A 15,739-nucleotide genomic window follows, 5' to 3' on the forward strand; every position below is an offset into this window, starting at 1 on the left:
ATGGATAAAGAAGATGTGGTACATATATACAATGGAATATCACTCAGCCATAAAAAGGAATGCAACTGGGTCATTTGTAGAGACGTGGATGGACCCAGAGACTGTCATACAGAGTGAAGTAAGTCAGAAAGAGAAAAACAAATATCGTATATTAACGCATATATGTGGAATCTAGAAAAATGGTAAAGATGAACTGGTTTGCAAGGCAGAAATAGAGACACAGATGTAGAGAACAAATGTATGGACACCAAGGGGGAAAAGCAGTGGGCCGGGGGGGTGGGGGGTGATGGTGGTGGGATGAATTGGAAGATTGGGATTGACATATATACACTAATATGTATAAAATAGATAACTAATAAGAACCTGCTGTATAAAAAAATAAAATAAAAATTCAAAAAAAAATGTATAGCAAAAACAAAACAAGAAAAAGGACTGGGCTTCTCTCAGTCCTGCTTACAGGACTGTTTACAATTAAACAGGGTGGCCTTTGAGATGTTACTCTTTCCCACTCCATCTCTCCCTCAGCCTCCTCCACCTGTTGGACATCATGCTTAGGAATGAATCCTTAGAGCCTTGGGGAAAGTGTTTAACAAGACTGGATGAAACACCTTGTACTTAATAACAAGTGAGGCTGCCCCCCAAATTGCATCTTGCCTTTACCAATATTTGTAATTGACTTTTAGGTAAACCTGCAGCTAAACTTACCATTAGCTCTGGGAGAGGAATCTATTATCAAGTGTAAGGACAGAACATTTGGCTTGAAGTCAGCATCTTTCCCTTCTAAAAGTGGCAGGAGATATAAGAAAATTAAAATCTGAGGCCCATGCCTCTAAGAAAGAAAGAGAAGTTGTCATTATTGCAAATTTGTTGATTTTTAATTTAATGACATAATTATTTCTTCAAAAATGTTATTAAAGCCATGGTATGAATTACTATTGATAATGTCAAGGAATTAGGACATTCTATTAATTTTCTGCAAAAGTCACTTCACTGCATTAAGATAAAATTTATTTTATTGGACCATGTCAACTACATACTTCAGCAGATTTTCTTTTTGCCCAAACTCCTTTTAAACTAATATTCATTTTAGGGCTTCCCTGGTGGCACAATGGTTAAGAATCCATCTGCCAATGCAGGGGACACGGGTTAGATCCCTGGTCTGGGAAGATCCCACATGCCGCGGAGCAACTAAGCCTGTGCACCACAACTACTGAGCCTGTGCTCTAGAGCCCGCGAGCCACAACTACTGAAGCCCGAGTGCCACAACTACTGAAGCCCGTGTGCCTAGAGCCTGTGCTCCACAACAAGAGAAGCCACCGCAACGAGAAGCCCGCGCACCGCAACGAAGAGTAGCCCCCGCTCGCCGCAACTAGAGGAAGCCTGCGTGCAGCAACGAAGACCCAACACAGCCAAAAATAAATAAATAAATAAATAAATTTTAATGTCTAATTAAAAAAATATATTCACTTTAATAAAAACAATATAATTAAATTGTCTTTGAAACAATGCACAAGGAAAAAATGTTGAAGGCTTTTGCTGAGGGGAGCCAGGTCGGAAAGGACAGGAAAGAAGACAGACTTTTTACTGTACCATCTGAATTTTGAAACATGTGAAAATACTTTTTATTGTAAAAAATTAATAATAGAATAACAGGCACATTATTTAAAAATAAATAGTGTTAAAAGACAGGTCTCTGCCCCACCTATCTCCACCCCCACCCTTGCCCTGTCCTTCTTCAGAAGCATCTACTTTCAGCTCTTTCAGCTGCTTCTTCTCATACTTAGTCTCACATTTCTAAGTAGTATGCTCTTATTGCCCCTTCTAGATCTATCCATTTTAGAGCGTGTCAGTTAATTCCCAATTATAGTATTTGAGAGTTTCGTGCTCTTATATGTCATGACCACCTGCTTCCTCTTCTTCATCTTAATATGGTTAAATCATAGCTTTTTTGGTTGAACAAACAGCCAATGTAAGTATTATTCACTGGTGAGCCAAGTTGTTCTATGATTTGCTTCCTTCCCTTTACAGTTTTCTATTTTCCCCCAGTTTTTATTTGCTTAATTTTCTGTATTTTTTCAAGTGATCCAAAAGATCTGTTACATGTCTAACAATAATTTTTCCAAATGCCCAAACACATCAAATTTCCCCTAGAATTTTTTTTTTTATTCTGTCTATCTTGAAGATTACCAACGCTGGTTATCAGCTGCAGTACCCAAGGTGATTCACTCTCTTCCTAAGAGCCTCCTTTGTTCACACTAACTTTTCACAGAGACTCTGTTACCAACACAGTCCTACTTGGAGAAAAGTAAATTAAACTGTTTCCTCAGGAGACACGCCCACCTTTCCAGGGGCTGCCAAAACACCCTGAATGTTTTACCCTTGAACTCCCTCTCCTGCTTCACAAGGTTAAGTGGGGCTCAAGGTGCAAATATGCTTCATTCACAGCAGAACACATTTTGACATAACAAGCTGGCTTCACCAGTAGATGAGTATTTGTTTTGGTGCCTAGTATCATAGTGGATGCAAAGTATCAGACATTCCCTGACGGCAAAGACTTTGCAGTCAGGCTCATTAGCACAGCGGTGAAACAGAAATAACAGTTCCTAAGTGCTACAAAACTGTTTTTTCCCCTTTCCATCTCTGATTGATATTTCTTTTACACCTAAAACATAGGGAATCTTTGTCAAATTCTCTTTTTGTTCTTTTCTTCTCTTTACTCTCTTACCCTGTATGACAGATACAACGTTAACATCTTACTGCATGATCCAAGTATTTTCATAAGTTTTTGGAAACTCATTTTGCCTCCAAAGTTTACTCTCTGCTTGACCTTTAACAAGTTAGTTAATCATGTTGCACTTCAGTTTCTTCATATGTAATTGGGAATAATAATAAAACTTATAAATTTGTTGGGAGCATTAAACAAGAAAGGTCAATGTGAAGAATTTAGCTTACTTCCTGACACTTTGTAAATAGTCAATAAATATTAGCTATTGTTTGTATATTGGAATTATTTTTTACCATCATCGCCATTTTACTTGCTCACAGAAGGGAATCTTAATGCATAATTTCACCATCTTCTAGTATTCAGTGTTATTATTAAGAGGTCTGATACCAATCTGATTTCTATTCCTTTGTAACTGAACTGTTTGTTCTCTTTCTCCTTCTCTCTCTCTCCGTCTCTCTCTCCAATCTTCTCTCCGTCATCAATGTTTTGAAAATAACATGTCTTCTTTGCCTTTTTTTTCATCCATTGTACTCGGCACTCAATTTAGCACTTTCAATCTGGACATTATTTTTTTCCAATTCTGGGTTTTTTTTATTGTATTACTTCTTTGATAATCTCTCCCCCTCCATTTTCTCTGCTGTATTTCTGGAACTTGTTATTGGATGCTGTACTTCCAGAATTGATCCTCTTTTTCTTATAATTTCTCTTTCCTTATCTTTGTCTTTTTATAATACATCCTAACATATTTCTTCATATTTATTTTCCAAACAGTCAACTGGACTCTTCCCTTCATCTGTCATGTTTTAAATGCCCAACAGAAGTTTTCATGTACTCTAAATAGTTCCCGTTCCATTGTGTTTCCTTCTTGCTTAATGGATACAGTATCTTCAAGTCTCTCTGAGAAGTTCAGTGATTCTGGGGTTTGTTTTTTACCTTTTCTTCTGCTATTTGCATTGTCTTATTTGTTCTATGAGTTCCTTTTTTCTGATCAGTTTTTGTTATTGCTGTTGTTTTTGTTTTCTCTCTATCATGAATGTTGGTGGCTTTGCCCTGTCTTGGCTATTGGTTCATATTTAAGATTCACCATTCAGCCTGGTGAGATCTTCAGTCACCACCAGGCACCAAATTAATCATATAAGCCATACTCCTAGAATCCAGACTGTTTCTAGGAGAACCTCAAAACACCCATCTATAACCTCCTGTGATGAAGCCCTAAAAGGCTCTCGTCATAAGAAATGGAATGAATCAGCCTGAACCTTTTTAGATGGCTCCTTCAGACAAGGTTCTTTCTACAAAACATCCCCAAACACTCCTTTATGACCTCCAAGTCAAGCCCATCTCATACCTTAGAGGAGAAATATGATCACTATTAGCCATCTTTTCTTGAATTTCTCCACATCCTAGGAAAGTTTTCCTTCCTAAGTAGACGTCACAATTTACTCCAATTTTTCATTTAAAAAATTATTGTTCTGCAAACTCAAAAGTAGTAAAGCAAGTGAAGACATGCTTTCTGCAAAGAAAAAGCAATGAAACCAAATCAGAAGAATTGCAGAAGCATGGATCAGGTGCAGGGCAGGAAGGTGAGAGCTGAAACTCTCAGGAAGGTGACATTAGTAGATAGGGTCTTGACCTGACACTCAGATAACCCAGCTGGAGGGTCCCCAGAAGGAAAAAGTGCAACGCATCGTTCTGATGGGAAACAGGCACCAGCAACAGTATGTCGGTAATTTTGCAGGAGAAATAAGTAAACCAAGAAAAAACTTTAAATATTAACAGTCAAAAAAGAAAAAAAGACAGAAATATTAAATTCTTGGAAAAATCTGAAATTTTTTCAGAACAACATTCCCATTTTTTATAAGAAACAATTAAAATGCAGTTGTCATTGGAGGGAGGCTTACTTTCCATCATATATCCTTTTGCGAGACTTCTGTGTGAGCAACAAGGGTGTCTATTTATTTAAACTGGCTGACGGAGACCCCACCACTGAGCAGGAGCTGAGGGTCTTGGTGCTGTGGGGCCGAACAAGCCGGTATGTCCAGGTAGCAGAAGGCAGAAATAGCTCAGCTGAGCAGCATCAGGGGCAGGACGAGCAGGAGAGGCCAGCCCCACAGGGCACAGACCCAGTGCGTGTCACAGCATAGAACCTCCTCCTGGGGGCTCCCTAGGCCAGGATGAACCACATCTGGGTGCAGTGACCGCTCCCTTGGCTGCAGTTGGCTCATGCTGTAGGAGCAACCCTTCGATTTCATTGCAGAGTGGCAGGTGTGGGAAGTAGAAATCGAAGGGGTGGCAGGAAGCCCCACTGGACACTGGTTACGTTGTGCAGCACACTTCTAGGTAAAGTAGGTGCAGCAGTTTTCCCACGAGGACTGACAGTCATCTTTGCAGAGAGGCAGGTCCAGATCGGCTTTCTGTGCCCACCCTGGTCCAGCTGCTGGACCCAGGGCCCCAGGTTGAGGAAGCATTCATAGAGGCAGGTGTCCTGGATGAAGGGGCGTTTGCCATCTCTCCACGGTGGTTCCAGTGAGTCTGTTGAGGCAGGACATGTCTTTGTGGGCTTCCTGGAGCAGCCAGCATTTGCCTTCCAGGAACTGCGCTGTTCGTGCAGCTTGTCCTTGGAGCCTGGACTTCCCTTCTGGTGCTTTGGCGTCCATAGGAAACCAAGCAGGACCCTGCAGGGCCTTCCTAGGGATATACCCCCCCACCGTGTCCCCCACCTCTTATTGAGGATTTGAGTCTGTATCCACTGAGAAATGGATGGCACAGAAGTGTCTATTAAGGATGGGGTTGACACAGTGAGATTTGTGTTTTGAAAAGCGGAGGCTGGTAGCGATGGGAAAATGAATCAGAAAGGGAGAAATCGAGACCATTGTCCATATCCAGGAGAGAGAGAATGGTAGCTTAGACCAGTGGTTCTCAAACTGGGAAATCTCACCCCTCAGAAGACACTTGGCAATGTCTGCAGACATTTTTGGTTGGTCCACTGTGTGTGGAGGGATGTTACCGGCATTTTGTGAGTGACCATCAGGGATGCTCCTTAATCACGATACACGGGACTGTCCCCAGAGCAAAGGATTATCTGGCCTGAAATATAACTAGTGCCTAGACCAAGAAACCCTTGCTCAGACTGTGGTGGTGGTGGAGATGGAGTACATATTGGAGAGATAATTAAGAGGTTAAAATCAGCAGTAATTAGTGACTGATTATGAGGAAGGAGGGAAAGATTACCAAAGATAACCCTCAGGTTTCTGGCTTGCCCATCTGGGTGAGTGGGGGTGCCATCCACTGAAATTAAAAATGTTGGAGGAGGTGATGGTCCGGTGGGGGAGGATAAGGAGCTCAGCTTGAAGCCTAGTAAACTCAGATGCTTCTAAGACATCTGAAGAAGTCAAACAGGCAAGTCTCTAAGTCTACAGCTCAAGGGGGCAAGCCTGAGCAGGAGACATGCACTGGAGAGGCTTCTATGAATAGAACACAAGCCGTGGGCATGGATGAGATTACCTAGGAAGAGAGTACAGAGTGACGAGTAAAGAGGGCCCGGGACTACATCTTGAGAAACTCCTGGCAGAGGAGCACAAACCAGCAAAAAGCATCTGGAGAGGTGGGGAGAAAACCAGGGCATGTCACATCCCATAAGCTTCGAAAGAGCCTGTTTCCCCTACACCTTCTCCAGCATGGAGCATCACAGATCCTTTGTGGTTGTTGCTGTTATATTCACTAGTTTGTTGTATTTTTTAGATTCCACATATAAGTGATATCATACAGTATGTCTTTTCCTGTCTGACTTATTTCACTTAGCATAATGCCCTCCAAGTTCATCCATGTTGTTGCAAATGGCAAAATTATTTTATATATATATAGGCATATACACACACACAAACACACACACACACACGTATCACAGTTTCTTTATCCATTCATCTGTTGGTGGACACTTAGGCTGCTTCCATATCTTGGCTATTATAAATAGTGCTGCTATGAACATTGGGGTGCATGTATCTTTTCCAATTAGTGTTTTTATTTTTTTCAGGTATATACCCAGGGGTAGAATTGTTGGGTCATATGGTAGTTCCATTTATAGTTTTTTAAGGAACCTCCATACTGTTTTCCACAGTGGCTGCACCAATTTACATTCCCACCAACAGTGTAGGAGGGTTCCCCTTTCTCCACATCCTCGCCAACATTTGTTATTTGTGTTCTTTTTGATGATAGCCATTCACAGATATTTTTAAGCTTTGCTAAACTGATCAGTTAAAAAAACCTTATTTATTTATTTATTTATTTATTTATTTATTTATTTAGGTTGCGCTGGGTCTTAGTTTCAGCATGCGGGATTTTTAGTTGCAGTGTGTGGACTTCTTAGCTGCGGCATGCATGTGGGATCCAGTTCCCTGACCAGGGGTCAAACCCAGGCCCCCTGCATTGGAAGCACAGAGTCTTACCCACTGGACTACCAGGGAAGTCCCCCAAAAAATCTTATTTAAAGATATTAAAGTTTTAATTGACAACTTTTGGATAAGTAATGAGATTAAACGTCTTTGCCATGTTTATTGGCCATTTATTCTTTTTAAATTGGCCAGTGCTTGTCATTTGTCCACTTTTCTACTTTAGATATTCATATATTTCCATAGATTTGTATGACTTCATTATATATCATGATTTTTTACTCTTTGCTATCACATTCTTAAATAGTTCCCCACAGTTGATCCCTTTTTTTAGGGGGGTGTCTTTTTCAAGGCAGTTGTTTTACATTTTTATGGATGCAAGTTTGTTTACTTTATCTCCCTGCTTTAATCTCATGCTAGAAGAGGCTGTTCCTTCCCAAGGATCATAAAAATATCCTCCTTTATTTTCTTAGTATATTAAATCCTTTTTTCTATTCAAAATTTTAATCTACATAAAATCTATTTTTATGTCTGATGAGTGACTGGGATTTGTTCCAAAATATGAAAAGTAGAGGTTTCAAAACTAATTATTGGATAATATGTTCTTTCAATTTCCTCTTGATGCTATACTAGATCCCATACCCATTAACTAGTCTGATACTGAACTATCTCTTATGTTCTTCAGCTCTCTTGGTATATTCCTGTGCCCAAACCAGGCTGTTTTAATTACTGTAGCTTTATAGTATGGTTTGATGCCTGGTAAGGCAAATCTGTATTATTTTTAAATCAGGAAAAACCATAAACCTTTGCGTATGTATGTATATGTATGTATCTGTGTTTGTTCCTGCATGTGGAGGGTTGATGGGGAAGTGTGTGTGTGTGTGTGTGTGTGTGTGTGTGTGTGTGTGTGTGTGTCCTTATACATGGAAGGTTGAGGGAGAAGTGCCTTTGAATGACTAGGACTAGTTGGGGAGCCGCAAAGAAGTGTGAGATAGTGCCTGGAACAGAGAGTTTCAGAGAAGTTTGGAAAAATAAAAGTAGATTTGGGGTCTCAAAGGAGGTGGGTGCTCACAATTCCAGGGCCTGTAGATTGAGGAGAGCATTCAAAGTATGAACTGTACCAACTGAATTTCAAGGCCCTTTAGGCCCAGGCAACTCTTCTCAGCTCCTGGGAAACCACTGGGGATGTTAAGGTCAGCGATTCATCCCTCAGAGCCAGTGTTACTGACCCCAGGCCTAGGTGCAGCGTCAGCAGCTGTTTGTGGGTTTATGGTCCCCTAGGTGCAGAGAGTCCCTCATCTTTCAATCCTATGCCTTGTGTTTCACTGACCCACAGCTTTCAATGAAAAGAAGTCTTGCAATTTAGCAAGTATTTACTGAATGCCCCACTGTAGACTCCGTACAAATTTCCTGCAAGGGTCCGTGTCCATCAGATTCGGGGTGAGTGACTGGTGCTCTTGCATGCCTGTGTGTGTGAGTATGTGCACGCACATACACACACCCAGACCTCTCTGGTCTCAGAGGTCTCAAAACGGGCATTGTTCTCTGAAGGCCCTCTTGCCTCATGAAGGGTTTGGCCCTACCTGCACAGGACAGAAAACTAGTGGTGCACAGGGCCTGGCTCCCAAGGACATAGTTGGGGCCTCAGCAATTCCTTCCAGACATTCAGGAACCACAAAGAGGGATGATCCAACAGAAGCCTGCTTCTGGGACTTCCCTGGTGGTCCAACAGTTGACTCCATGCTCCTAATGCAGGGGGCCCGGGTTTGATCCCTGGTCAGGGAACTAGATCCCACATGCTACAACTAAGATCCCGCATGCCGCAACTAAAGATCCTGCATGCTGCAACTAAAAAGATCCCGCAGGTCACAAAGAAGATCCTGCATGCCCCAACTAAGACCCAGCGCAGCAAAATAAATAAATAAATATTAAAAAAAAAAAAAAAAAGCCTGCTTATGCCTCTTGCTGGGATCATTCCAAGAGTCCTTGGGGGTCACTCAGAGGGGCCAGAAGGCTACCTGCTGCTGAATTAAAAACAGACTCCTGGGGCATTTGAATGGCTGCATTTTTGTCATCTTTCATATTTGGCCTCTTCCAGGCAGTACTTGCCCTGAATTTTGGCCTAATGACACACATATAAAATGCAGTGGGGGAGAGCACTGCTCAGTAACCAGTGAGAATGTCCCTGGGCATAGCCAAGGTGGTTCTGCTAAACTTTTTGAGAGGGAACGTCTCTGTATACTTTGCTCTCCTGGTCCAAGTGACCCAGGGACCAGTCTGCTTACTTGCCTCACCCCCAACATGACAGTTGTTTACTTGTCTCGACTTCACAGAAAGGTGGGGCACAGGGCCCACCTGTGCATACCCACGGAGTGCCCAGTCTCTGCCCTGCCCTGCCCCCACTTCCCCTCCTCTTAGGCTTGGGGTAACAGTGGTGGAAACTAAAAGACAGATCAAAAGGCTCTTGGCCTCGACATTGAAGAGGGCGGCAGGCAGAAGACATCGCCCCTGCCCCACCTTCCCCAGGTAGGTTCGGGCGGGATCGCGGGTGGAGAGCCAAGGCCTCGCCGCGCCTCCCGCCCCTCCCCACCCCCACTTCGGGTGGTGATGAACTAGAAGAGGGAAGGTGAAGAGGTGCTTGGCCTGGACCGGCGCAGGGGACGGGCCCCGGACGCGGCAGCCCCGCCCCCGTCCCGCCTCGCCCCGCCTCCTCAGGAGCCTCCTGCGCTCTGGCCGCCAGCTGGCACTGCGGCAGCGCCAGTCGCCTTCCTCGGGTCGTCTGCGCACAGGTGAGGACAGAGGTCCCCGTGTCCGAGCCGCCGCGGAAGGAACGGGAAGCTTCGTGAGGCTGAGATCTGGGAGGGAAGGAAACGGAATCGGATTCCGCAGGGGGCCGGAGGGAGGGACCGAAGGACGCGAGCCCCACATCCTCGGGCGGTGGGGAGGTGGTCCCCGCCGTGCCGGGAGAGGTGGACACGTCTTTACCAAGCGCTTCTTCGGGTCCGAAGATGCGCTGGGCGTTTGGATGCCTTGGCTGTGTGGAGACGCAGCCCAGCGTGGGGCCTCCCATATCCTGGGGCGCTGGATGCCGGGGGCCCCGACATCCTCTTGCAATGGTCGCCAGCCAGCAGCCACAGATAACCGTCCTGGGTCTTGAAAGGGCGACCTCGGGCTCGCGGGCCGCGAACACACACACAAGCCTCCCTTGCTGGTGTGCTTTGAAGAACAGCCCTTCCTCAGGCTGTGAATGTTCATAATAGGTGAAGGATTTGTTCTTCCCCAGGAGGTGTGTACAGGTGGGAAAATCTGCAGGAGAAGCTTGACTTCTTAGAAATCTTTTTGAGTTTAAAATTCAGCAAATCCGTTCTTCTTCCTTTCCTTCCATTGGTGGGGGGGCGGGGGGGGGAGTTGACCTTAGAATGTAAGCCCAGCTTTGGGTCTGTCTTGGAAGTTCTAGGTTCATCTGTCCCCCAGAAGCTTTTCCTTCGGTAGAAGTGAAGTGGCTTTGTGTTTTAACATGGTGCAAGTTTTTGGAACTTCGTAAGTCAGGGGCCACGGAAGCTCTGTCATTCTGTGTTCTCTCACCTGCAGCTGGAAGGAGAGATGTTCACGGTACTGACCCGCCAACCTTGTGAGCAAGCAGGTTAGTATCGCTCAGCAGGCAGCAAATGTGATTTTGTCACATCACCCGAGAATCCCAGCTTCAGCCCACAGCTCTTCATCCATGTCCCCAGCAAATGACGGTTTAACCTCTTTGGTGTGAGATTCAGTCGCTCACCGGGCTTTCACCACCCGGCATTCCACAGATAAAAGTAATTCTTTTCGTCAAAGCGACACAAAACAAGGACTAACATGCTTGTTTCGCTTAAATGGTTTTTCCGGTTTGCATAATCCATTAATTTGGCCCTTGTCGTTTCCCTTACCCAGCTGTGTGTCAGGTCTGCTTTAGAATATTGTTGATTTTGTGATGAATTGTAAAGCACTTGGAGAGCTTGCCTCTCTTCCCATCCCAGTGTTGTTTCTGGCAAGATGCCTACAGCATCCCCCCCGCCCCCACCCCCGCCATGGGTCAGCGTTCTTACCGCTGATACTGAAGGCACATGTGTAGAATGCTCACACACACACTCACACACACACACTTCCAAGCTTGCCCTGCCTGCCTGCCTGCCTCTGGAGCACATTTTGGAGTTGCTCATGTGGAAGCCCAGAAGGGTCTGGCCTCTCCCCTTTCGGGAGGCACCTGGTAATTACAGTGCTTGTCCAGCCCTAATGACAGCACAGCTCTAGGCTGCGTTCCCTAAATGAACGAGACCTGGTCTAGTCCATTTTGCTTTGTGATAGGCTTTTCTGCTGGGGCAAGGGTTTGCTTAAGGTAATCATAGCTTTTTACCTGAAAACTGCTAAAGCACAGAGGACTTCGGAGGCCAGCCTCCTGGCTGTGGTCAGGAGACTGCTTACATATCACCCCCACTCCCGCCCCGTGGACAGATGTTCTTTAGTGGTGCCCCTAAATTGGGTATTCAAAACACTTTGAAATTTTAACACAATATACTGTAAGGTCACACATACAGACTAACGTTACATTCCTTCCAAAGGACAAGTTTAACATGGCAGATTAAACCTCTACCTTGTCTTGTTAGGGGAAAATAAAAAATCCCTTAAACTATAACTGACACTGGCATATGCATTGTTTAAAAGTTGATGCAAAAATTTGCCTCTGTGGATAAACCGGTTTCTGTCTGGGTCATATCCTTTGATCTGGAATCACAGAAAGGTGATCCAGGACCCCTTCAGGGGCTCTTAAGGTTAACTCCACAGTGGCTGGCCTCCCTCCAGGTGCTATGACAAACGATTCTGCAATGAGTAACTTGGTGTACAAGTCATTTAACACACTCGGGGCTAGTTCTGTGGAATAAATTCCCAAAAGTGGGATTTTGAGGCAGATGGTATACACATTTGCAATTTTGATAAATACTGACAAGTCCCCCTCCAGTTCACTCCCAGTGACAAGGTAGGAGAATTAAGGTGTTACAGACCACCTTTGACATCAGGAAGTGTCTGTGGCAGCATCTATACTGCAGGGGAACCAGATGAGGTGGTAAGAGTTGGCTGTTCTGAGCTATTGAGACCCACTGCATGACTGGCCTCCCCAAGTAGTGAGCATTGTGATGAGATTGGATATTGAGGCTGAATCTAACTCTATATGGTAGTATATACATGCTCTTTTTTTTTTTTCTTCCAAGAAAATGTCTCCTAGAAATAATGAAGGAGTAGTAAAGCATAGGTTATGATGATCTAAAAGTATATGTTCTGGAATAGGACAGGATCTACCCCATTGCTATTCAGTTGAACTTTCTGTGATGGTAGAAATGTTCTGTAGCTACACCGCCCAATATGGTAGCCACTTCAGGTTACTGAACACTTGCAATGTGGCTAGTGAAACTGAGGAACTGAGTTTTTAAATTTTATTTCATTTTAATTAATTTACATTTAAATACACAATTAGTGAGAGAAATATTTGGATTCTCTGAATTCAGTGATCTTCCTGTTATGCTAGTGTTTATCATATTTCAGCCATTTGAGTGTCACCACTTATGTTTATGCTGTAATAGTTCTACCAAGACTATTATTTAGTCAATATTTTAATTAAATGTCTTTTTATCTTTTTAAAAAATTAGGTATAATTTATATACAGTGAAATGGATAGATCTTAACTTGTGTCCCTAAATTAGGTATTCTTGCCTTCTGAAAGGATTATGTTTTTTGAATAGGGACAATTTATAAGAATCTTTTTTTTTTAAAAGGGAAATTGTACCTAAGGAGCTGGTTTGCTTTGATTTTCAGTTTTTTCCAAAGAACTTTGGAAAATTTGATAAATTTTGAAAAACACAGGCACCCATATACCCCACAATCCTATTAAGATGTAAGAGCATTTCCATTACCCCAGAAGGTGCCCACGTGTTCCTTCCCAGTGGACCCTTGCCCCAAACCCCCATGCAATCACTGTTCTGATTTCTGTCACCTGCCTGTTTTAGAACTTAACATAAATGGAATCATTTCAGAAAGTTTCTTTCTTTTCTTTTATTTTTATTAATAAGTATATTTGCTACTTAATGAAATTTTCACTAGCCCACTGATTTGTTAAGACCCAAGTAAATATTTGCTCATAATCATCTAGTTAAGAAATATTAGTTTAAATTTAATAAATAGAAATAGTCCATTATGATACATTATATATTACTATATAATGCATATAATTATATAATTACCTTTATTCAGAGGCTATATATTTAGTTGAAGACTATTCATATGCTACATTCTTCCTTTTGCTTTTAAATGGATAGATACAGTTTACATAGATAGATATAGTTATGATTAAAATACAAATACCAGAGATTATATGACCACTTTGGGAGGGAACATGTGGATTGGGGTCTAGTTACTCTTTGTTTGTGAAGATGTAGGGGAGACCCTATGCGTTTACTATAGACACAGGAAAAATGACTGAGGTTGAATTCTTACTGGGAACCCACATATCTTAGGAATTCAAACGCGTTACTATTTGCTTGACGGTAAGTCACCATGTACTGAACTTTATAATCATTGATTACATCTGAAATACAATATGAATTTCTTTTTATTTATCTGAGATTATTTTCAAATGAAATGTTATATCACCTGCTTTAATAGAAAACCCATAGTTTTCAAATCTACATTGAAACAAATGTTATTGTAAATCATCTCAGGGATGACCAGTAATATGCATAACACACTTCGGGAAATACCAGAGAACTAAACCATGCATACCCTCCCCGCAAACACTGGTTTAGTCCACTCTTTGGAGGAAAGATAAATGGGTATTGAGCCCAGTTGCTGCTCTAAAAGTATTGGTCTCACTAAAGCCAGAGGAAGTGACTTATGCATGTGGTTAAGCATCCAGTCCACAGAGTCTACAAAGAAGGCCAGGACCTTGTTCCCAATTCCCCCTCATGTGTCTTCTGGGTCTCCCCATTTTAGGCCTCAAGGCCCTCTCCCGAATTTCAGCCATCATCACCTTGGTTTTCTTGCTTTTGAGCATTGTGGTGCTTGTAGCTGTCACACTCATCCAGATTCACCAGAAAGAGGTTCTCCTTCCAGGACTGAAGGTAGGTGTGAAGGGGTTGGCATTGAAGGGAAGAAATGGGCTCTGACATCAATGATTCTAAACTCATGAGTTAGAAGAGAAGAAAATTCTTGCCCCTTACCTCTAGCTGGAGCCAGGGAAAGGTGGGGTAAGAACCCAGGGAGAAAGACTGGACATGCTGGGTTTGTGATGTTTGAGGTGAAAGATTGATAGTGGTGACACCTTCTCCTAGGACTGTGAGGTCTTGCTTTGACTCCTGACTGTTAGAACCAAAGCTAGACTCTGTAGCCAAGAATTATAGATGGCTACCAAAGATTTACCAGCTTGTCAGTTCCTCTAGATGACACAAACTTGCTCATGAGTGAAGACCAGGAGACCCGGGCTCTTCTTCTGGCCTAGGCTGGGTAAACAAAATCAAGGACCTGAAAGGACTTCTTGAGCTGTGTTGTGCTACCTCTGTTGAGTCTAGAAGTATGCCATGATCCCTCTGACTCTTCCCCCCCAAAATTACTCAGGACCTTATGCTACGTTCCAGAAGCCTCTCTCAGCTCTTGATAAGTCCATCCCCAAATGGATGGTCTCTGGTAGGCTGAGAATTGTATGCATCCCTTCTGCCTTGGCTATTAAGGGTGATAGGAGGTGATCCCATGAGAGACTGTCAAATGAAAGGTGAAGAGAGTCAGTGAGTCCTTCAACCTTTTTGGGTAGAAGTCAGCAAACTTTCTCTGTAAAGGGCCAAACAGTACACATTTTAGGCTTTGAGAGCCGTTTATAGTCTCTGTTGCATATCTTCTTTTGTTTTTGTTTTTGTCTTCTTATGACTCTTTAAAAATATGAAAACCTCTCTTAGTTGGACAAGGGCCATAGAAGCTATGTTATTTGAATCTCATTTAGTATTTATCCTTGACCTTAGAGTCCTTTCTACATCTTCCTGCTGTTAGGGAGTGTTCAAAGGCTATATCTGAAATAGAGGTTTTTAAAAGGTAAAAAAGAAACTAATATTGCCTTGGCTGCATGGGTGAGTTTGCTCTACCATCCTGAGTTCACTTTTCTAAAGGATTAAAGTAAAATCTTATTTATTTATTTATTTATTTATTTATTTATTTATTTAAATTAATTTATTTTTTTTGCCTTCGCCGTGCAGCTTGTGGGATCTTAATTCTCCGACCAGGGATCCAACCTGGGGCCCAGGCAGGGAAAGCACCAAGTCCTAACCACTGGAACACCAGGGAATTTCCTAAAAAAATTTTTTTTAATTTATTTATTGTTTTTGGCTGCATTGGGTCTTCATTGCTGTGTGCAGGCTTTCTCTAGTTGTGGCGAGCGGGGCTCTTCATTGCAGTGCCGGGCTTCTCATTGCAGTGGCTTCCCCTGTTGTGAAGCACAGGCTCTAGGCATGCGGGCTTCAGCAGTTGCAACTCTCAGGCTTAGTAGTTGTGGCTCGCAGGCTCTAGAGCACAGTCGCAGTAGCTGTGACGCATGGGCTTAGTTGCTCCACGGCATGTG

General features: G+C 43.0%; 2 protein-coding genes across 8 annotated transcripts in view; one reads left to right on the plus strand and one right to left on the minus strand.

The window, feature by feature from the left end:
- The window catches only part of LOC309608508 (uncharacterized protein), a gene marked incomplete at its 5' end in the record, with an annotated part of 555,765 nt that overhangs the window by 478,086 nt on the left and 61,940 nt on the right, over positions 1-15,739 (minus strand). The window lies entirely within an intron of this gene.
- Positions 9,829-15,739, plus strand: part of ENTPD3 (ectonucleoside triphosphate diphosphohydrolase 3) — a 34,230-nt gene continuing 28,319 nt past the window's right edge. Inside the window, exons 1-3 of one of the 2 annotated variants that reach the window (XM_082348621.1) lie at positions 9,829-9,899; positions 10,702-10,753; positions 14,128-14,255. In XM_082348621.1, the coding sequence (XP_082204747.1) occupies positions 10,714-10,753; positions 14,128-14,255 (168 nt within the window). In that variant the 5' untranslated portion in view covers positions 9,829-9,899; positions 10,702-10,713. Of the gene's footprint in view, positions 9,900-10,565; positions 10,754-14,127; positions 14,256-15,739 lie in introns of those variants that run through there. The other variant, XM_082348623.1, reaches the window with a different exon arrangement.

This window comes from Balaenoptera borealis (assembly GCF_965194805.1).
Source record: "Balaenoptera borealis genome assembly, chromosome: 12".
NCBI classification, from domain to species: domain Eukaryota; kingdom Metazoa; phylum Chordata; class Mammalia; order Artiodactyla; family Balaenopteridae; genus Balaenoptera; species Balaenoptera borealis.